We start from the raw sequence: 23,759 nt of genomic DNA on the forward strand, positions 1-23,759 counted from the left end.
GTGGAAATTACTTGCCGCTAATCAATTCTATTTTTGTTACATCAAATGGATGTTGATGATGTGCTTGCATAATTTAAACATGTCTACATGCCATTTAAATAAACATCTGAGCACAGTGCATAGTTAGATGGTTTAAGTGAAACTGATTATATTAGAGACAAATTAGTGATGAAGAAAATTGTTCGTAATCTTCAGATTATGCTGGAAAAAACAGATGTTACTATTCATCATGATGAAAGTTTGTGAAATCAGTAAAAATGCATGATCACTATTATTATGCAAGTTGCTTTTGAAGACAACACTTGTTTTAAAGCTCTTATAGATCTCGCTTACATATTTGTGTGCAATTTATCTGTGTTTACTTTTGGTGGATTTTTATGGTGCATCCGCAACGATTTCAGAGCCCATGTAGATGAAAATCATTGACGCTTTAAGATTTTCTTTGGCTTTTAACAGGGTAGGTGTTCTCAATATCAGCAACATGACATTCAGACAATATAAAGTTTACGGTCTGGAGAAAGGGATAAAAACGCTTACTAGGATTTACAACATGCCTCATGTAACTGCGCAGTTATGATACATTTCTTCCACGTACCTAGAAAAAGATCTTGTGTTTGTTTTTTGAGGATGTCAAAGAGCTATTTATTATATCGAAGACATATTATTGTGATGGCGGATGTTTGGGGCTTAGGTTGATGTTTGTTGAAAAGGAGACAGGTATCTGCTGTGTGGTATATTATTCATTTAAAAATAATGCTGGTTGTGTTTCTGTGTTGCATCTTTCCCGTTTCCCACAATTCTCCTCCTCATTTGTCTCTGCTGCTACTTTTAATTAAACCTGAAGCCGTGGAGAGGTTTTTGTTGCTCTGAGAGGCTTCAGGGGACGCTCAAGGTCAGAGATAGAGAGGATGATAAGAAATGAGACATAGAGAGAGAGAGCGAGCTTACTTTACTGCTAGGAAGTGAGACAGACAGAGAAGCTGATCTCCTCAGCCGTGGAGCCTAACGCAGACGATCCTGATCCATTACAAAGCATCAGTCTCAGTCGGACAAATCCTGATCTTAAATCAATATTACACCACTGGAACAGTTTGTATGTGTGGCTGCTATCACTCAGTGTAGACTAGTTTTATTGGAAAAAGGCAATCTGAGCATTTCTTCCTTTTTGGAGCAACAGCCAGGTGGACATTCATTCAGTTCATAACTAAAGTTTCTGCTCTTTTGTGTCCTCATATTTGAGTCATTCTTGTCAGGAGGAAAAGACCTTAAATGTCTTTTCAACCATTATAAAACACTTTAACCCAGACTAAACACAGACCAGGAGAACTTTGAGTTACTTTCCATCAATTCTCAAACATCATAACTGAATTAAATGAAAAAATATATTTACATGGCTGTAAATAGATTAATATTATTATTAGCAACTTTGGCAGTAATCAGTTTCATAAATTCCTTTTAATTGAAGACCAAAAAAATCTCAGATCCATCTATCCAGTAACTAAATTATCACAGGGCATGCAAGGAAAAACAAAAACTAACAAGTGTTTACAAGCACAATTCAACTCAGCTGTGGGTTGCTGACCTGATATAATATTGTGTCTCTGTGTTTTTGGTGCAATTGCGCGTCGTGGGAATACAGGCAGATTAAGATATGAATTCCAGAGCTGTGATGAAACTCTCTGTAAATTTGCAGCAGATTAATAGATTGAAAGCATGCGCCTTTACGGTCTCATGTTCATGTAATCCATGCAGAAAATCTAATTTAGTTTTTTTCCCCCTTCACTCAAATCTGATTATAATTTGGATGCAAACAAACAAACTACCTCCAGTGAAAGGAGCTTGTGTCTCTCTGTCGCAAAAAAAAAAAGAGCAGAATCCAAATCCAAGAGCACAAATAATGAGCTGTATTATTTTATATTAGTTTGGTGTGCGGGGGGGCTTCTTCAAACTGGAGCAGAAAGTGATTACGTAAGAGATGAGCTGAGGACAGGCAACTAACACAATGCAGCTAAGGTTTACAATCAAGAGTAAACCCACACTGAATTATATTTCTAGGATTACACTTTTTGTTTTTCTAACATCTTTTTGATTTACATCAATGCTGACACAAGCGAGTATATGTGAGCTTTACTGTTGTAGTATTGTGTTAGTGCAGAGGAATTTTAAGTGTCCACATCAGTGCTGTTTAAAGCAGACGCAGTTGCTGCAGGTTGTAAGGCCCACATTAGCACATTAGCAGAAGCACTGAGGGACGAGCCACACCCAAATCCAGAGCTGCAGTTGCACCCAAAAATGAATCATGCAGGATGTGCACCACAAAAGGCTTCAGCCTCTACTGCTCGTGCTTATAAATCTGCAGAATATTTCCATCAAAGTCGAATTAGAACATTAGGCAGCAGCTCTATGAAATTTACACTATCTAATCTACGATAAGTCAAACAGGTAAACAGCTCTATAAGTGATTTTATTTTGACACTTTTAGTCAGCAGTGAGAGTCGTTATCAAGGCCTCTGCAACGCCCACATGTCAAATATTTGAGAAAGGAGGTTTTGTATGCGGTGCCTATCGTTGGGCCTGTAGAAATACTGGAGATCCGCCTGAATGAGGTGGTAAATAACATAAAAAATGCATCACCCAGTCATGTCAAGCAGGGCCTGAACCCTCCATAAAGCTCACTGTACACAATGACTTCATGAGACTTCTACTGCAGCAGCTGTGTCCTAGAGACATGGCACATGACAGTTTTTATCCTTGAGGGACCCTTCACTCCGGTTAATTTAATAAATCCACCTAATTCTGTTCAACTTAACTTCCTGTAGATACACTGGGCTGTAAGTGGCTCCACTTCACTCCACAACTAAAACACAAGACTGAATGTACCAGTTGTCTCAAATCTCAAAAAGTTTATAATTATTGATAATAACATTTTCTTCTTAATGACAATAAACTATTTTAGTCAAGTAATTTACCACTGAAAGGACAGATGCAGCTATAATCCTTAATGGAAAACTTCTATTGAATTGCACCACAGTTGTCAGACTTCAATGTCAATATCTTTGCAAGACCTCAACATGTTTCTTTTCCACTGCCCTGTGTCAGTGTCAGACCCTGTCCTTCTTCTTCTCCATCTGAGACTGAAACATACTGCACCTTCCCTTCTCTTTCTGCACAGGACACTTTGATCCGTTGTATTTCAAGAGGCACATTTGACATATTTGCCAGTTTTGCTTGCAACAGGACTGATGCTTACAGTAATACAGTGTATCTACAGGGGTATCCATCTCATAGAGCTGAAACGATTAGCTGATCTACAGGGCAACTATTTTCATAATCAATCAATTGTCTTTTGTGAAGCAAAAAATAGTTAAAAAAAAAAAAAAAAAAAAAAGCTACAATATCTCAGGTTCCAGCTGCTCAAATTTCTAATCTCTGTCTCATATCATACTAAACCAAATGCCTTTTGGTTGTGATGTGAAGTTAAAACTTTAAACTACTGAAATCCTGAGATTTTGACATGATGTCTGCATTAGATGAAAAGTTCAGGGACCACCAGGGTTATAACTGTTATTCATCCACTGTGGATCATGAATATATGTACCATATATACATACAATACATATACATACAAATGATCTGGATCTGCCTCAAAATATAATGGGTTATTCCCTGAGCCATGTACCATCCCTCCACCAAATTTAGTGCAAATCGGCTCTGTAATTTTTTGTGGAATCTTGCTGACAAATAAACAGACATGGTTGAGGATGTTAAAATTAAGAAGGTGTTAAAAGTAGTCTTGAAAACGAAGTAATTTGCATAATGAATGAATTAACTGTGGTATTAATGCATGAGTGATAAATTAAATGAAAGGTCATTTTAAGGAAAAAGGTTGTGCAAAGAGTTAAGTCACTATGAGGACCTTTAGAAAAACACCTAATTTAGTTTGGGAGTGACACAAGTTAAGGCAAGGTATCACCACAACTGCAAAGTGTCCCGCCTCCTTTGTCCATCTGAGGCTGAACAAATCACTTCATCCACTTTGGCAGTCACACTCACACCAGAAATGTTTAAGAGAAGTTTGGACAACGTACTGTTAACACCTCAGTTTATTTCCAAGAGTTAAACAAACAGCAGCAGCAGCAGCAGCAGGTAGGTGAAATGTTTGATTCCACAGACTGGGCTCTAAACCTTAAACTCAGATTTATTTATTTTATTTTATTTTTTGTTTTTCATTAAACCTGGTCTGAGAGATAAGGGTGATGATGACTGTATGATAAGGGTAAACACTTTAGTTCATGTGTAGGCAGCTGTAAAGACTTTTAATTATTATCTTTCACAACATGTCTAGACTAAGGTGTGTTCAACCACTGGATGGTGTAAATCCTCTTTGTCAGATAAATGTTCCCAGATAAATGTTTTTTCTAATTGCAGTGTCAGTGGAATGGGACTCTATGATGACAGTGCAGGTAGTTTTTTTCAATAGAGCTATAATGTTATCTGATCTTGAATGATCATCTTGCAGCAGTGACACACCCTGATATAGTAGACGGTTTTATACCATCAGTCTCTTGTCTTAACTGTCTTCTAATGCACTTACACAGACTCTTCACATGACACACATTACTGTAAGGACGTAGGTGGGGTGTCAGAGTGGTGGTGAGTTGAAAAACTAAATGGTGATACTGCATACAGGCAAGTAACAGTGTGCATTGTTGCGGGATTATTACATGATTTAAATTTTAAAGATTTGAAGGAACATTTAACCATAAAATTATGCGTTTTGCATGACTTAAGTTTGTTCTCACTTAAAGTTTTGTACTTGTTGTAGCTATTTTTTGAGTTGTTGATTTGAACAACAGCAAAAGAACATCTATAAACACCTCTCAAACTACTGGTGGAATAAAATGCTAATTACATCTCAAACACCTTTTTTCTGATACATTTGCTAAAGAAACCACTTCCACCAGTCTTCTAATATATATAGACTGGGTACCCATTAATCACACCGCACGGATTCACCTGGATAACCAAGATTTCAATTACCCTGCACAAGTATTTTGTGTTTTTATTTCATGATTCTATGTTTTCTTTTTTGTCACTGTGAAACAATTCAACAAATCCTCTCATTCAGGATTCATGGGGGATGATGTGATGACGAATACAAAAGATTTTCATTTTCATTTCTTGATTGAGTTACAAAGACTGCAATCTTAGTCCTACAACTTATCAGCGACAGTATCTCACAATAGAAACAGCTGCTCATTTTATCCGCAATGGAAACAATTTGAATCTCCATGTTGAGTGTGACTACCTTTTATTCAGTAATAGCCTTATTTGCCCTGACAACCTAACATCTGTTGATCAGTGGCCACTTGATGATATTAGTTTATTTGCCAATTAGGATAAAAGAATAGTTCAAGGTAACATTATTTTTCCACAATTGCCAAGTTTTATTTTACACCATCTATCAATTTAAGAACTTGCTATTTTTTAACCCAAATGTTTGACTGCTTATATCCCTGAGTGGGAATCCTGATACACTTGGCCTCACATTAAAATGGCCTGAATAAAGGAGTAGTAGCAAAATGGAATCAAATCAAATACAGGTTAGGTATAAGAGCATGTTATAACACTAACCTGACTAACCAGATTCAATTGGAGTCAGACTTTCCCTTTTCAGCAGCCTTGAGGGGCTGAGCCGAGCAGCTGCAGAGTCTAATCTGTGGGTCGATACAGTGGAGCACTTAACAGACAAAGGAGGCGGCAGGTCCCTGAGGGAATTATTGCCAGGAAGAACTCTAAATAGTCTCATCACAGGCTCCAGTGTTTCCCTGAGCCTCAAAACAACTGTCAGGAGTCAGGCAGGGTGGAAGTCTTAGCTTACGGCTCAGGCAATATAGACACAGATAAAAACCAGTGCCAAACATCAGTCTGTTTGAGATAACCCTACAGAGTGTATTTTTCATACTAATATAATAATACTAAAATATAATAAAGTGATTACATACCTAATCTTGCTGAACGCATTTTAGTTGAAGTGTTTGTAAACATATAAGTGTGATTAATTGAAAACCTGCATCATTAAGTTATAGTTAGAGTAGGCAGACTTTGCTCAGCAGTTCTGTGACTGCCACTGCTAAAATTACCTAATGCAATTTTTCCATTTAGCCATGTATCACCAAGCAACATAGTTCTGAGATTAAGTTAAAAACTTGTGTGTGCAGAGCATGAAGGAATGAAGCTCTATTATTTACTAAAATGAGCAGATATCAAATCAGATGTTATTTTGGTATTTAGGTTTTGTCTGTTTTCTGTTGTTGTGAACAGCAGCTGGTCGAAGGCTGAGGGGACCAGAGCCCGGGACAGAGGACGATTCAGTGAGTGACTACACTGTTAAGTTAATGTTTTTATTTTGTATGTTTCATTCATCACAGTCTACGTCAGTCTCTACAAGTAAGGATAATGTTTCTGGACTGGCTCCAGAAATATTTATATTTATTTACTTCAATCAAAATCATTTATTCCATTTTTCTGCATCTGCTGACATTGTTTGCACTTCACAATTGCATTCAGTTTTGTACTGTAGCTTTAGCCGTTTTATTATTTCATAACGTGCTGTTTTTATATTTTTGCTGGTTGTTTGCTACATGAACCTCATTTCCCCAGAGATCAATTAATGTACATCATATGAAACTACCATTTGTAGGAAACCAGCTTTTCAAAGTTCTGTTACATTTTTAGGATTTATTTTTCTATTTTATATATAGACTTATTCATATCATACTAGTATTTTCTAATGTACTGTGACAAATGTCTAGAGTTAGCATGTTAATATGTGTGATCAGCATCTAAACATACTAACACTTAGCATGGTAGTGAAACATGCTAACGTTTATCAAACTGAAATGAAAGTTCAGTAGATCAGCAAAGTTATAAGGATTCATCATCTAGGGAAAATTATTGTCTGAAACAAACTTTATGACGCTGGTGTTGGTCTGATACACCGGCCAGCATCGCCATCCCTGGAAACACACCACCAATGACACTAACTAACTCTGCTGGATTTGGCATAGCAAGGTGTCATCACACTATTTATGATCCAGTTCTCTCCAAACCTCCCAAACCTTTGTTGTTAATGCACAAGTTATATTATTGTTTTTTGTTTTTCAAGTGGCTGAAGAAGACGAGACAGTTTTTAGGAAATGAAAAGTGTTTTATCATGATATCTCTTTGAAATGATAACAAGTCTTTGGGAACAGACCATGTGACTGACCTTATGTCCTCACAGATATGTGACGAGCCATCTGAGTTCACGGAGGGAGAGAGACCACGCCCTCAAGGATCGTCCCCAGTCGAGGAGTATCCTGAAAAATATACCGACAGTGACAAAGAGGTACAGAGCACTGACATACCACTGTGTTACGTAAACACAACAAACCAGGTTACAGGGAGAACCCAGGCTAAGACAATAAATCAGAGAACCTATTTACATGCACTTGCATGACCTGGATATACAGTTAAGACATAAACAGGAGGAATCAGGATTTCTGTTCATTTCTCACCTCAGCTGGGGAAACTGTGTTTCTTTTAACATTACACTTGAGAACTCCAGTTGCTCCAGCAAGCAGTCTATAACCTGGTTACCTAAATAAACACACTCAGTCATTCAGTAGCCTGTTTTTGATTCGACACTACTTTGCCCTGTGGATAAATCAAATTAGAGAAATAAGCCTGTGACCAAGAGAAGCAAGCTTCTCTATGTCTCACTCACATAGAGCTACTATGTCCTAAAATCAAGTATGATGAATATCTTTAATGACTAGTGTTGGCAAAGATATGTAATTCAGTCTAAAATATATATTTTATGTCAACACCTTTAAGATCTTTGATAGAGGAAAGGTTTTGTTGGCTCTCTGTCTTTCTGAAGCAGCCACAACCTCCTAAGAAAAATCACTACTTGTAGCTTGTTTGCTGCGCAAAGCCTGGTGAGTGGAAAGGGATTTTTTTTTTTTAATAAATTGTTCTATTCATTTAGTAATTCAAATTAAGAGTTAGTAAATTATTACCCTACATCCATTTTTTCTTTTCCCCTCAACACTTACATTCTGGACAGATTTATTTTGATAATGTACTGTGATAAGTGGATATACTTTGACAAATGTGTGTTGCTGGCCTTGAAGACAGACCAGAAGGGAAACAGAGAAATGAAGTGCATTAAAAGCATGACATTGCGTGTGCCAAGAAGAAGAACAAAATTTGTCCATGTGAACTTATCAGGCTTTCTGTTGCTCTGTCCAATCAACAGTGTGTCCTGTAAGATAGGATTTCTGTTTTGTTTACTGTTACTTATTGCAACAATGACCCAGACTTGGCTACTCTTGTGTATGAATTTATGTACAGTATGTACAGAGTGTATCCCCTTCCCTCATGGTATAAATACTCCCCAAGCCTGTTTCAAGTGATGAAATACCTCTGTTGCATTTTCTGTGCAGTTCAAGCTCTGACTGCAACATTAATCTTTTTAGAATATGATGTGTAGTCAGACTATTAAGATTTTATTTCCTGTTTTGCTTGTAGTGTGAAGCAGAGCATGACCCACAACACAAAAGTGGGAGTGGAAAGAAAGCTAAAAAGTCTGGGCTCGGGTCCATGTTTGAAAAGCGTTCAACTCCAAAGATGAGTAAACTGAAGGTGAGACATGCCCACCTTATCTTCTCTGTACTGTATCTGTGAATCCCTCAAGGCTGTGTTACAGCAGAGAGTAACACAGCTAAAGGTAAAATGATTATCCTTTCTATTCTGACGTGTTGCAGGAAGTTCACAGCCCTGAGTCTGGGGTGATAGTAAAAACAGCCAAAGATGGATGTGCAGAGGGTCTCATTTATGGAGGTGGAAAAGAGGGGATCTTCATTAAGCAAGTGGTACCAGAGTCACCTGCCTCAAAAAATCTCAAACTGAAAGAAGGTAAGCTAGCAGTTGGAAATGAGAAACTATGATATTTTTTTTCAAATACAATGAAAACTAAAAATGACTTGTCACAATAAGAAAGGTGGGATTTATACAATTGCAAATGGGTGTATTGGGAAATCTATGTAAGTCCTGAATTGTTGGTTGATGTATTTTCCAAAAATATTAACACTTTTGTCTCTCCAAGTCTCATTACTACCACTTAAGGTAGCACTTAAGAAAGTTGCACAGTCTAATCACCAATCATATTGTATTTGCTGTTTACATTTTTACTGAATAATGACACTTCATCACTCATAAAAACAGTTTTGTACACTGAGAGCCTTCTCATTTCAGTGGTTCTGAAATATTATTTTCTTATTTACACAGGTGATCAGATTCTGAGCGCCACTGTGTATTTTGACAATGTGTCATATGAGGATGCCATTCAGATTCTGGAGCACGCTCAGGCTTACAAATTGAAGCTCTGCTTGAAACGTAAACCAGACATCACAGAGACTGAACCAGCCATCGAATCTGACGTTATCCCTGTAAATATTTTTAAGTTGTTTGCTCAAAGTCTTTGTGATAAGGAATGTTTTGACAAAAACTGACATTTAAAATTTCTGTTGCTCAACAGGAAGAAGAGCTTTATGCTCCAGAAATGAGGGAGCAAGGAAAAAACAAAAGGCGTGGGGATGCTCGCATTTCATGGCCAAAGTTTCCTTCCTTTGGAAAAGGACGAAAGTCCCGCTTTACAAGGTCTCACAGTTCCTCAGAAGCGGATGAGCAGAGAAAGCTGGAGCTTAGCCCCACCACAAGTGACACAGAGTCACCTATAAAATCTCAAGATGCTCTCAAAGGCAAGAAGAAGCACAAAATGAAGCTTTCTGCTTTGACAAAGAGAGGCCGCATAAGTTCATCTGAAGACCAGGACACAGACGTACCAACGACTGGTCAGACCAGTGGTGACAATTACCAGACAGCATCAGACATGCTTTCACCCGAATGCCTTGAAAGCCTCTCAGGAGAAACACCTGAACTTCATTTGACTGAGGATCTGAAAGCAGTGGGAGATTTGAGACCTGAGCAAAATGATCAAAAACCGACTGAACCTCTAACTGGTCAACACAAGGTGGAACTCATCAGTCTAGACAGCACTTTGAAGACAGAAGATCTAACTGTGGCTCTGGCTGATCAAGAAAGCCCCTCTGGTATCAAGTCTCCCAGTGAGAAGAAGAAGAAAGAAAAGTCAGAATTAAAAATGAAAATTTTGGGGAAGGATAAATCACACAAGAAAGATGCAAAAGCAAAAGCCTCGCCAAAACGGCTCAAAACACTGGGGGCAAGCATTGAAACAGCAGATCAGCCTGAAAATGAAAAATCTAATGTCATCCCAAGTTCTGAGTCATGCAAAGACCTACAGGGAGATCAGCTACCACTTGATGCCAACACCCAAATAATTAGCAGTGAGAGTTCAAAGGCAAAGTCGATGTCAACACAGATGGAAATGAGTCTGCCAAAGGTGGAACTTAATATTTCTGATGTCACATTTATACAGAAATCTCCAAAGAAAGGTGAAGAAAAACCAAAGAAAGGCAAGGACATCAAACAAAAACAAGAAAAAAAGACAGGTCCAACATTCAAACTGCCAAAAATAGGCTTGACTGACATTGCAACTGAGGAAACCACACAAAAAGTGAATGAAAATGTTCAAGAATGGCCAACTAAAATGGGGCAACTTAAAAGTGAAGGTACAGAAGTGAAAGAAGATCCTTATGACAAACTGTTAAAAAGCAATCTTTCCAAAACACAACTCCCCAAACGTGAAGACATTGAGATTCCAGGTATGGAGGACAAGTCTGTGAGGACCAAGGTCAAACGAATTAAAGAGCCTAAAGCTATTTTGCCAGGACGGAATGAAGAAATTCAGTCTGAAACTTTACAAATGTCAATTGATGTTGACAGCGTGAAAGAGGCAGTTTCTAAATTGCCTGGTTTTAAGCTTCCAAAGGTTGACACATCTGGAGTGCCTATTCCTGAAGAAATTACTGTGATAGATGCAAATGCACAAAGAATATCAGTGAAAACACCTACTAAAGTTGTAGATACCAAAACAAAACATGAGGCACACTTCACTATGTTTGACATAACTGCCTCTCCAGAAATCTCCAAGACTACAGTCAAACTACCAAAGATCACAACTACTGATTTAACCTCAGATGAACTTTTAACTGAAACCAAAGTAGATTTAAAAAAACCTGAAAAGGAATCCAAAACTAAGCCAAAACAAAGTGACAAACAGATGAAAACTGAGGTCTATAAACGTGAAGATATTATAATACCTGGCAAAGAAAGTGCACAAGAAGTAGCCAATCTTCAGGCACAGAAGAAGAGTAAGATAACAACGCCTAGTTTTGGGATTTCAAAACCAGACATAAGAATCCCTAACATTGGAATTGACTTACCAAAACAAAACATCTCTGACCAAAAAGGTTATATAATTAAAGGAGAAAGGACCATATTGCTCCAAGAAGTAACAACATCAAAAACTGAAACCAAAGGCAAGGGGCAAGTCCGAACTGATGTCAAAATACCAGAAATCGATAGCATTGAATATATTGATTCAGTAGCTGGTTCACCAGCAAAAATGGAAGGTGGTATTAGCCTTACAGGTTTTGGTGTTGATCTTGATGCCAGAATGCCAAAGGCTGACATCTCCTTTCCAGAGATCAAGGGGGAAGTAGAAGATGTTGGAGCTGAGAAGCATACAATCAAACTGGTTGAAGTTACTGGTGGAGTTACTCCAGATGGCGTAAATGTGCCTCGTGCAGATATGGATGTAAACATTGATGGGGCAGATATAAAAATACTTGAAAGAGGAGAAAAAGGCAGCAAGTTTAAAATGCCAAATCTTGGCATATCCATGCCTAAGGTTGATTTAAGTCTATCAAAAAAAGATGTCACACTACCAGAGGCTAAAGCTGAGGTCAAACTCCTAGCCCCTGGGGCCGACACTAGTCTTGGAGGCATAGATGTTTCTATTCCAGAGCAAAAGATGGAAATTGAAAAATCTGAGCTGGAAATTAAACCTTTGCAAACTGAAGGTGAACTTGATGGACAAGGAAGCAGGTTCAAGATGCCAAAACTTGGCATTAAAATGCCAAAAATAAAAGGACCTGAACTTGATTTACGCTTGTCGAAGAAAAGTATAGATATTACACTACCAGAATCTAAAGCTGATGGGAAACTCCCAGAAGCCCCAGACATTGATCCCAGTCTTGGAAACAAAGATGTTTCTATTCCCACACAAAAGATGAAGGTCAAAAAGCCTGAATTGGAAATCAAACCTCTGGTGACTGAAGGTGAACTTGATGGACAAGAAAGCAAGTTTAAAATGCCAAAGTTGGGTATCACAATGCCAAAAATAAAAGGGCCTGAATTTGATTTAAGCATGTCCAAGAAAGATGTGGATGTTACACTACCTGAAGCCAAAGCTAGAGGGAAACTCCCAGATGCCCCTGATGTCGATGTTACTCTTGCAGGCATAGATGTTTCTATTCCAGAGCAAATGGTGGAAGTTGACAAAACTGAGTTGGAAATTAAACCTCTGCAGACTGAGGTTGAACTTGATAAACAAGGAAGCAAGTTCAAGATGCCAAAGTTGGGCATCACAATGCCAAAAGTAAAAGGGCCTGAAATTGACTTCAGCTTATCAAAGAAAGAGAGAGATATAACACTACCTGATGCTAATGCTGGGATCAAACTCCCAGATGCCCCAGAAGTTGACATTACTCTAGGAAGTGCAGATGTTTCTATTCCAGAGAAAAAGATTGAGGTCGAAAAACCAGAGCTGGAAATTAAACCTCTGCAGACTGAAGTTGAACTTGATGGACAAGGAAGCAAATTCAAGATGCCAAAGTTTGGAATTAAAATGCCAAAGTTAAAAGGGCCCGAATCTGATTTAAACTTGCCAAGGAAAGATGTTGATGTCACACTACCAGAGGGTAAAGCTGAAGTCAAACTCCCAGATGCTCCTGAGGTTAATGTTACTCTTGGGAGTGTAGATGTTTCTATTCCAGAGCAAAAGATGGACGTTAAAAAACCTGCACTGGAAATTAAACCTTTTCAGACTGAAGGTGAATTTGATGGACAAGGAAGCAAGTTTAAAATGCCAAAGCTTGGTATCAAAATGCCAAAGATTAAAGGGCCTGAATTTGATTTCAACATGTCCAAGAAAGATGTAGATGTTAAACTACCAGAAGCCAAAGCTGGGGTCAAGCTCCCAGATGCTCCTGAGGTTGATGTAACTCTTGGGGATGCAGATATTTCTATTCCTGAGAAAAAGATAGAGGTTGAAAAACCAGAGCTGGAAATCAAACCTCTGCAGACTGAAGTTGAACTTGATGGACAAGGAAGCAAATTCAAGATGCCAAAGTTTGGAATTAAAATGCCAAAGTTAAAAGGGCCTGAATTTGATTTAAACTTATCAAGCAAAGATGTAGATGTCACACTACCAGCGGGTAAAGCTGAAGTCAATCTCCCTGATGCTCCTGAGGTTGATGTAACTCTTGGAAGTATAGACGTTGCTATTCCAGAGCAAATGGTGGAAGCTGAAAAACCTGAGTTGGAAATCAAAGGTGAACTTGGTGGGCAAGGAAGCAAGCTCAAGTTGCCAAAGTTTGGTATCAAAGTGCCCAAAATTAAAGGGCCTGAATTTGATTTAAGCATGTCCAAGAAAGATGTGGATGTTACACTACCTGAAGCCAAAGCTAGAGGGAAACTCCCAGATGCCCCTGATGTTGATGTTACTCTTGCAGGCATAGATGTTTCTATTCCAGAGCAAAAGATGGGAGTCAAAAAGCCTGAATTGGAAATCAAACCTCTGCAGATTGAAAGTGAGCTTGATGGACAAGAAAGCAAGTTAAAGATGCCAAAATTGGGAATCACAATGCCAAAGGTAAAAGGGCCTGAAATTGACTTCAGCTCATCAAAGAAAGAAGTAGATTTGACACTACCAGAAGCCAAAGCAGAAGTCAAACTCCCTGATGTTGAACTAAAAGATCCCTCTGCTAAAGTGGAAATTAAAGCCCCTGAGATTAAAGGCATAGAGAAGGATGCAGAAGGATCACCATCAAAATTTAAAATGCCAACTTTCAAACTACCCAAATTTGGAGCTGCTACTCGGAGTGTCAACATTGAAGTATCTAGCAAAACCAAAGATATTCAAATTCCTGAAACACAGGTGAAATCACCTGAAGGTGTTGCAGTTGATATTAAAGCACCCAACATTGATATTGAGGGTCCATCGCCTGATAGGAACACAGCAACAGCTGAACTGGATGGGAAAGGAAGCAAGTTCAAAATGCCAAAATTTGGAATATCATTGCCAAAAGGGAAAGGTCCTGAAATTGATTTGAACTTATCACAGAGAGATGTAGACGTGACATTACCTGAAGCAGATATCAAACTTCCTGAAGCTGAATACACAGAATCTGGTATTGAGGTTGAGGTCAAAGCTCCAGAGATTGCAGTTCACCAACAAGGTGTTGAAGGATCGCCATCAAAATTTAAGATGCCATCATTCAAGCTACCAAAATTTGGAGTTGGAACTCCAAAAGCCTCTGCAAAAGTACCCGATATGAACAAAGATGCCAAAATTGATGGAACTGACATTAGTATCCCTGATGAGGGGTCTGCTATAAACATTTCAGCGCCCAACATTGGTATTAAGGGTCCTTCAATAGATTTGAAAACCACAGTAACTGAACAGGACGGAAAAGAAAATAAGTTTAAAATGCCACATTTTGGGTTCTCTATGCCAAAGGGAAAAGGACCTAAAATTGATTTAAGCCTGTCAAAGAAAGATGTAGATGTAACATTGCCAGAGGCTAAAGCCGACGTCAAACTTCCAGAGGTCCATCCTGGTAAAGTAGATGTTTCCATTCCAGAGGCTGAGATGGATGTTCCAGAGGCTAAAGCCGAAATCAAACTCCCAGAAGCTGTGGAGATGAAACCACCTGAGTATGAGGCAGAAGTGGATGGACATGGTGGAAAGTTTAAAATACCAAAGTTTGGAATCAAAATTCCAAAGGTAAAAGGGCCTGAATTTGATTTAAGCTTTCCAAAGAAAGATGTAGATTTCAAATTACCAGAGACTAATACTGATGTCAAACTCCCAGATGCCCCCAAGGTTGATGTTACTTATGGAAGTGTAGATGTTTCTATTCCAGAGCAGAAGATGGAAATTGAAAAACCTACGATGGAAATAAAACCTTTGCAGACTGAAGTTGAACTTGAAGGTCAAGGAAGCAAGTTTAAAATGCCAAAGTTTGGAATGTCGATGGAAAAGGTAAAAGGACCTGAATTTCATCTAGGCTTCTCAAAGAAAGATGTAGATGTCACACTACCAGAAACCAAAGCAGACATTGACCTCCCTGATGTTGATCTAAAAAAACCTTCTGCTAAAGTGGAAATTGAAGCTCCTGAGATTGATGTTACAGAGGGATCATCTTCAAAATTTAAAATGCCACATTTCAATTTCTCAACGCCAAAAGTCAAAGGGCCTAATGTAGATTTAAGCTTATCAAAGAAGGATGTAGATGTGACACTACCAGAAGCCAAAGCTGAAGTCAAACTCCCTGATGTTGAACTGAAAAAACCCTCTGCTGAAGTGGAAATCAAACCCCCTGAGATCAAAGTTGTGACAAAGGATACAGAAGGATCACCATCAAAATTTAAGATGCCAACATTCAAATTACCAAAATTTGGAGCTGGCACTCCAAGTTCCACTGTAGAAATACCTGTTATGGAAAAAGACATCAAAATCGATGGAGATGAAGAGGTTCTTGCAGTTACCATTGCAGCACCCAGCATTGATACTCAAGGACCATCAATAGATATCAAAACTACAGGAACTGAGCGTGAAGGAAAAGGGAGCAAGTTTAAACTGCCAAGTCTCGGCTTCTCTGTGCCTCATGTCAAAGAGCCTGATGTAGATTTAAGCTTATCAAAGAAACACACAGCTATCCCATTACCAGACACTAAAACTGAGGTCAAACTACCAGAAGTCAGTCTTGGAAAGGCAGAAGTGCTGATACCTGAGGCAAACGTGGAAGTTAAAAAACCTGAGGTACAAATCAGACATTTGCAGACTGACGTTGAACTTGAAGGACAGGGAAGCAAGTTCAAAATGCCAAAGTTTGGAATAACAATGCCAAAAGTAAAAGGGCCTGAATTTGATTTAAGCTTCTCAAAGAAAGATGCAGATGTGACACTACCCAAGGCTAAAGCTGAAGTTGAAATCCCAGAAGTTCCTAAAACTTCTGTGGATGTGAAACCATTGGAGTGTGACACAGAAATTGATGGGCAAGGAACCAAGTTTAAATTGCCAAAGTTTGGAATTACAATGCCAGAAGTTAAAGGGCCTGGAATTGATTTAAGCTTATCAAAGAAAGATGTAGATGTGACACTTCCGGAAGCCAAAGCTGAAGTCAAACTCCCTGATGTTGAACTCAAAGACCCTTCTGCTAAAGTGGAAATTAAAGCTTCTGAGATTAAAGCTGACTTAGGTCATGTGGAAGGATCGCCATCAAAATTTAAACTGCCGACATTCAAATTACCTAAATTTGGAGCTGCAACTCCACATGTCAGTGCAGAGGTACCTGATATCGACAAAGACATAAAGGTGGATGGAGCTGGGTTGAAAATACCTAAAGACAGTGCTACAGTTGATATCGCAGCACAGAATATTGATATTAAGGGTCCATCTCTTGATGTGAAAGTTACTGGAACTGAAGGTGAAGGAAAAGGAAGCAAGTTTAAAGTGCCAAAGTTTGGAATATCATTGCCAAAAGTACAAGGGCCTGAAATTGATTCAAGCTTATCCAAGAAAGATGTAGGCGTCAAATTACCAGAGGCTAACGCTGAGGTTAAACTCGCAGAAGGTCCTCAAATTGATGTTAATCTTGGAGAAGTAGATGTTTCAATTCCAGAAACAAAGATGGAGGATAAAAAACCTGAACTTGATGGACAAGGAAGCAAGTTTAAAATGCCTAAGTTTGGAATGTCAATGCCAAAAGTAAAGGGACCTGAAATTGATTTTAGCTTATCAAAGACAGATGTTGACATCCCACTACCAGAAGGCAAAGCAGAAGTCAGTCTCCCTGATGTTGAACTAAAAGAGCCTTCTGGTAAAGTGGAAGTTAAAGCTGCTGAGATTGAAGCTCAGTTAAGCAGTGCAAAGGGATCACCATCAAAATTTAAACTGCCAACATTCAATTTCCCCAAATTTGGAGTTGCTACTCCAAAAGTCAGTGCTGAAGTACCTTATACAGACAAAGAAATAAAAATTGATGGCGCTCACATGCACATATCTGCACCATACACAGATATTGATGTACCAGAAGTTAAAGCAGAGGTCTGTCTGCCAGAGGTTGAAGTCAAAGAGCCTTCAGGGGCAGTTGTGATAGAACAGCCAGGTGTTGAGGTGGATGCAAAATTGAAAAAGCCAAGGTTTTCACTGCCCAGGTTTTCTTTTTCAAAACCAAATGTTAAGACCCCAGAAGTTGATGTCAGTCCTCAGGATGTCAAAGTTGCAATTCCAGAGGGAAAGGTGGAAGTGAAAGGAGGGGAATTGGCATTGAAACCACTAGAGGCTGAAGCAGAAGTTGATGGTCAAGGAAACAAATTTAAAATGCCAAAGTTTGGAATCACTATGCCAAAAGTAACAGGGCCTGAAATTGATATCAGTTTATCAAAGAAAGATGTAGATGTGACACTACCAGAAGCCAAAGCTGAAGTCAAACTCCCTGATGTTGAACTGAAAAAACCCTCTGCTGAAGTGGAAATCAAACCTCCTGAGATCAAAGTTGTGACAAAGGATACAGAAGGATCACCTTCAAAATTTAAGATGCCAACATTCAAATTACCAAAATTTGGAGCTGGCACTCCAAGTTCCACTGTAGAAGTACCTGCTATGGACAAAGACATCAAAATCGATGGAGATGAAGAGGTTCTTGCAGTTACCATTGCAGCACCCAGCATTGACACTCAGGGCCCATCAATAGATATTAAGAGTACAGGAACTGAACGTGAGGGAAAAGGGAGCAAGTTTAAACTGCCAAGTCTCGGCTTCTCTGCGCCCCATGTCAAAGGGCCTGACGTTGATTTAAGCTTATCAAAGAAAGATGTAGATGTGACACCGGCAGAAGTCAAAGCTGATGTTCAACTCCCTGATGTTGAACTAAAAGAACCCTCTGCCAAAGTGGAAATTAAAGCTCCTGGAATGGAAGTTCAGACAAGTAATGCTGAAGGATCGCCATCTAAGTTTAAAATGCCAACATTCAAATTACCCAAATTCGGAGCTCCTACTCCACAGATCAGTGTGGAAATACCTGATGTTGACAGAGACATTAAAGTGGATGGTGCAGATTTAAAATTACCAGAAGCAAAAGCTGAAGTCAAACTTCCTGATGTTGAAATCAAAGAACCTGTGAGTTCAGTTTCAGTATCAGAGGCACCAATGGCAGAGATTGATGCAAACGCAAAAAAGACAAGCTGGACATTGCCAAGATTTTCATTTTCAAAAACAAGTGTTAAGAGCCCTGAGGCTGATGTCAACCTTGATACCCCAAAAGTTGGTGTTACACTACCAGAGGCCAAAACAGAAATGCATCCACCAGATATTGACATCAAAGAATCCTCAAGTATTTCCGTCGACGGGGCAACTACTACAGACCTTGATGCAAAACTGAAAAAGCCAAGGTTTTCATTACCCAAATTTTCATTTTCAAAGCAAAGTACAAAAGAGCTTGATATTGATGTCAGTCGCACAGAAGCTGATGTTTCTCTTCCAGAAGGAAATGTGGAAGTCATATCACCTGAAGTGGAGCTTAAGCCACCAGAGGGTGATATAGAATTAGATGGACAGGAAAGCAAGTTTAAAATGCCAAGGTTTGGCATCTCAATGCCAAAAGTAAAAGGGCCTGAATTTGATTTAAGCTTCTCAAAGAAAGATGCAGATGTCACACTCCCTGAAGCCAAAGCTGAAGTTCAACTTTCAGACGTTAAAACAAAGCAACCATCTGCTAAAGTGGAAATTAAGGCTCCTGAGATTGAAGCTCAAACAGGTAATGTGGAAGCATCACCATCAAAACTTAAAATGCCAACATTCACATTGCCCAAATTTGGAGCTGCTACTCCAAAGGTCAGTGTGCAAGTACCTGATGTTGACAAAGGCATTAAAATTGATGGTGCAAAGCCGCAAGTACCTAAAGAGGGAGCCGCAGTGGATGTCACAGCACCCAGCATTGACACTGAAGGCCTGTCTGTAGATGTAAAAGCTAAAGGAAGTGAACTTGAGGGATCGGGAAGCAAGTTTAAAATGCCACATTTTGGCATCTCAAAGCCCAAAGTTAAAGGACCTGAAATTGATTTAACTTTATCAAAGAAAGGTGTAGATGTCACATTATCAGAGGCCAAACCTGAAGTCACACTGCCTAGTGTTGAAGTCAAAGAACCTGATGGTGCCAGTTCAGAGCCAGATACACCTACAGCTGAGGTTGAAGCCAAGTTGAAACGACCGAACTGGACATTTCCCAAATTTTCATTTTCAAGAACAGGTGGTAAAGCCCCTGATGCTGATGTCAACCTTGAAACACCCAAAGCTGATGTTACATCACCAGAGGCCAAAGCAGAAGTCTGTGTACCAGATGTTGAAGTCAAAGGACCTTCAGGGGCTATTTCAATGGAAGAACCACCTGCTGCAGAACTTGATGCAAACTTGAAAAAACCTAAATTTTCATTACCTAGATTTTCTTTTGCAAAGACAAGTGTTACATTACCTGAAGTCAGTGCTGAGCCTCCACAGGTTGATGTTTCCCTTCCAGAGGGAGAAGTAAAAGTCAGACAACCTGCAATGGAAATGAAAACTCCTGAGCTTGAAGCTGAACATGATGTACAAGGAAGCAAATTTAAATTGCCAAAGTTTGGCATTGCATTACCAAAAGCAAAAGGACCTGAAGTTGATTTAAATGTATTACAGAAAGATGTAGATGTCACATTGCCAGAATTTAAAGCAGAGGTCAAACTCTCTGAAGTTCAAGTAAAGGAATCTTCAGCTAGTGTGGATACTGAAGCAAAGTCAAAAGATATTGGAGGATCACCATTAAAATTTAAAATGCCGACACTGAAAATGCCAAAATTAGGAGGTGCTACCTATGATGTCACTGTCGAAGGACCTGATGAAGACAAAACTGAAACTGATGGAGCTGAACTTCAGGAGGATGCAGCCATCAACATCAAAGGTCCAAGTGTTAATATTAAAACGGATATGTCCAAAACAGCAATATCAGATTCTGAAACACAAAACACTGAGACTGATGGTGTGGGTCATGGATCTCCAAGTAAATTCAAACTGCCATCGTTTAAAATGCCAAAGCTGAGTTTCTCAAGACCCAAACCTGAAGACGAACATGTCCCTGGTGACAATGAATGCAAAGAAGATCAGCTGAAAAGGGAAGTTGAGCCACAAGAAGAGACTAAATCACCAAAGTTAACTTTGACATCATTTGGTGAGATCCTCAAGAACATTGATGTTGAATTTGATGTTCCAAAAACAGACCAAGTAGAAGAAAATCTTGAAACCTTAAAGGAAGTTCATGAAACAGGTGAACAAGGTGAAACAAATAAAAAGCAAGATACTATTAAAAGCCCTGAGAGGACAGGTTGGTTTAAATTCCCCAAGTTTGGACTGTCCTCCCCATCAGAACCTGCCAAAATTTCTGAAAAAGATGGGCACAAGGATGAAAAAAGCCCAGCAGGGGAAACAGGGAATGAGGAAATAAGCCCCACCTGTTCTGTCCAGTCATCTGATGCCTTTGCTGATATAAGCTCTACAATGACAAGTGAGCATGTTGGTCTGTCCTTATCTTCTCCAACCAAGGTTACTGTGAAATATTCTGGTCCTGATGTTGCTACAGGGTTTGGAGAGATACACAGTGACGTCATTACCTCCACCACAAGTACTGGACTGATCTCTGTTGAGCCCAACTTGCCTGAGAAAATCACCATTCTGTCATCTGGAGTTTCTTCTTCATCAGAAGACACACTCAGACTGGAATCTGGAAAAATACATGTCATTACATCAAATATACAAGCAACCCCAGAAGCACAGCATGCCAAGCTAGTAACTGCTGTTCAAGTCCAATCAACTGGAGGCCTTCCCCTTGAATCAGAGGCTGACAAAGCTGCATCATGGACTGTTCAAGATTCACAAAGCAGCAAAAGATCGATCTTTGGGAGATACTTTGTAAGGGAAACATCAAGAGAAAAAATTGAAAGCAAAGAAACAATTGTTGTAACTAAACAAATTACACACTCTTCTGAGCCCATCTCAGGTGAGACAGCCTCATCCATACAACGACTGAAAGACTCTGTGCACTCTGAGAAAATGAGGTTCTTTGATGGAGCTGAGAAGTGAAATAATGTGATGTAAATTATGTCAAAAGATACAGTACAATCTCTGGTTGGTGGATTATGAATTGCACTGGTCATGTGAGAAAAGTGAGAGAGGAGGAGAGAAAACATGTTGGAAATTGGAGAAGGTAGTTTAACGTACCAATCATAGGGAAGAATTTGTCAGTCTTCAGGTGTTAACTTCAATCTCTGGTTGCATGTTGTTGAGCTATAAAGAGATAGACTCATGTCACTCACACTGACAATGTGATCAAGTTGTTAATAAGCTATGAAGCTATGTGCCCTTACTGCAAATTATGACAGGGCTTCACCAAATATCGTTGCTTATGGTGCAGAACTAAAGTAGGCCTTGTCTTTTGCCTATCAAAAGTTATCATTATCTTCATCCTTTCATAGTTTTTAATCCAAGTTACTTGTGTTCTTATTAATCAGACGATAACCACCAGTGCATTTGATTTAAAAACAACTGGTGTAAAAATCTGAACAAGACTGCTGCAAAAATTGATCAATGTTACTGACATTCCAAAGTATTTTTACTGTAATTTCACTGTAGAGGTGACAGTAGAGAACACCTTCAATATAACAGTGCAGCAAATGTCACAAAAATTTATATATATATAATATGTACATGTCTCACCAAGATATTCTTGTTGCTGTAGCTAAAGTGTAAAGAAACAATAGCAATGCAAAGCTGAAATGAAGTGCTTATGATCAAACAGCAAATGTACTGCTGCAACTATATTTTTAGTAATACTTTGCTACTTAGAACCTAATTTGCTACAATAAAATTATTATATGTTTTCTTTCAATATCACTGCACAAAGTGGGAATATTGAACTGGCTGTGTAAATAGCTTTTAATGACCTCCGGAGTTTTATTTGATTAATGCTCCTGTTTGTATTCTAATAGGCTTTAACTCAACGTGTTTGCACAGTTATACACAATAAATAAATATCATAATATGCAAGAATGTGTCTGAGCTTGATGATGACAGATTTATATTTTAGGTCAGTGGTCTGTTGGTGTGTGATCGTGGTTTAACCAGAGTGGGGTTGTTTTCCTGTTTCGTCTGTTTAACTTCATTCATGGAAATAGGGTCAATTTCTGTGGAACTTTAGTTGACCCATTTTAAAATAACACATACTTATTGATGCAGTGGGATGAAAATGTTTCAACACAACATTAACACTGGAAGCATTAACACACATGTATTTGCACACTAGAGGGAGACACAGTTCACAAATACCTGTGCTGTCACTGTGTTCTTGGGATGGAATACACCATTAGAAGATGTGAATTATCTGTTGAACACAGTGAACCATCTCTTTGCTAGTTTAATGACAAAATGGGTATATTTCCTCAGTGCTGTAAAGTGATTAAATACATTTACTCCAATACTGGACTTAGGAGCAATTTTACTTGAGTTTTTCATTCTAATGCCACTTTGTACCACTGCTCCACTATGTCAGAGGGAAGCATTGTATTTTTACTGCACTTTATTGGACAGCCAAAGCTACAAATACATGTTTCTTTAGTACTTTACTTACTAATTCAAAATACTTTTATACTTTTACTTAGCATTAAGCAGGACTTTAACCTGTAATGAAGTAATTCAACAGTGCTGCACTGGTACTGCACTGCTTACAGTAACGCTAGCCTACAGGCTTTGTTGTTGTTTGATAATTAACATTGCTGTTAACTTGTTCGTTAACTTTATGTAAACGCAATAAGATAAAATATAAAGAGGGGAGATCTTCGCGTGTTTGTAAATTCAGGTTTGAAGGTATGAAATGTGTCACATGACCTGACAGACTCGGCTGCCAGCGTTATACCTTTTTAAAACCATTAACAGCTGCTCCGTTCACTCCTGATTAGGTGTTGCCTTCCATGACTCCTCGTAAATTCTACTTTCCAGACTAATCGGTTCAAGAGCCGCACTTTTGAGCTTGTTTTTTTTTTTTTGGACCGGAAATGAAACAAAAATTGACACACTTTTTGGACTGCTTGTGTTTCATCAAGGTTTGAGATGAAGAAGGGAATATGCTCACTGCTCATCAGGTATAAATTCAGAGTTTACTCACTTCGCTTTGGCCCAGTAACACCAAAATGTACATGAATAGAGGCCCTCGCCCAAGAGGTAATGCTCAGTTAAAAGATACAAAATGACCTCAAAGAGACAGGAAACCATCCCAGAGTGAGGCTGCACGCCCAACGAGAGATGCAAAACAACCGCAAGCACCAGCCCTTGAAGGTAACAAAGTACATTCACTACTTGGTACTTTAGTGCAGTTTGCAGGTATTTATCCTTTATTTGAGTATTTCCATTTTCTGCAACTTTA

General features: G+C 38.9%; 1 protein-coding gene and 1 long non-coding RNA gene across 6 annotated transcripts in view; one reads left to right on the plus strand and one right to left on the minus strand.

Moving 5' to 3' along the window:
- LOC139632617 (uncharacterized) overlaps nucleotides 1-23,759 on the minus strand; it is a 76,550-nt gene that overhangs the window by 12,540 nt on the left and 40,251 nt on the right. For 2 of the 4 annotated variants that reach the window (XR_011693593.1, XR_011693594.1), the window contains exons 4-5: nucleotides 21,563-21,628; nucleotides 7,271-7,361 (exon numbers count right to left, since the gene is read on the minus strand). This is a non-coding gene — a long non-coding RNA (uncharacterized lncRNA). Of the gene's footprint in view, nucleotides 1-5,634; nucleotides 5,718-7,270; nucleotides 7,362-21,562; nucleotides 21,629-23,759 lie in introns of all 4 variants that reach the window. The other 2 variants (XR_011693596.1, XR_011693595.1) reach the window with 2 other exon arrangements.
- On the plus strand, nucleotides 5,726-22,822 carry LOC139632595 (neuroblast differentiation-associated protein AHNAK). 2 transcript variants are annotated; one of them, XM_071497585.1, is made up of 6 exons: nucleotides 5,726-6,374; nucleotides 7,286-7,390; nucleotides 8,575-8,688; nucleotides 8,811-8,961; nucleotides 9,334-9,494; nucleotides 9,584-22,822. In XM_071497585.1, the coding sequence occupies exons 3-6, from the start codon at nucleotides 8,647-8,649 to the stop codon at nucleotides 21,422-21,424; spliced, it is 12,195 nt and encodes a 4,064-aa protein (XP_071353686.1). In that variant the 5' UTR covers nucleotides 5,726-6,374; nucleotides 7,286-7,390; nucleotides 8,575-8,646; the 3' UTR covers nucleotides 21,425-22,822. The 2 variants fall into 2 exon arrangements, with proteins under 2 accessions (XP_071353686.1, XP_071353687.1); XM_071497586.1 differs by lacking the exon at nucleotides 5,726-6,374 and having other exon boundaries at nucleotides 7,368-8,688.

This window comes from Trachinotus anak, unplaced genomic scaffold (genome assembly GCF_046630095.1).
Source record: "Trachinotus anak isolate AG129_WGS33_773 ecotype Australia unplaced genomic scaffold, CSIRO_AGI_Tana_v1 ptg000015l, whole genome shotgun sequence".
In the NCBI taxonomy this organism is placed as follows: domain Eukaryota; kingdom Metazoa; phylum Chordata; class Actinopteri; order Carangiformes; family Carangidae; genus Trachinotus; species Trachinotus anak.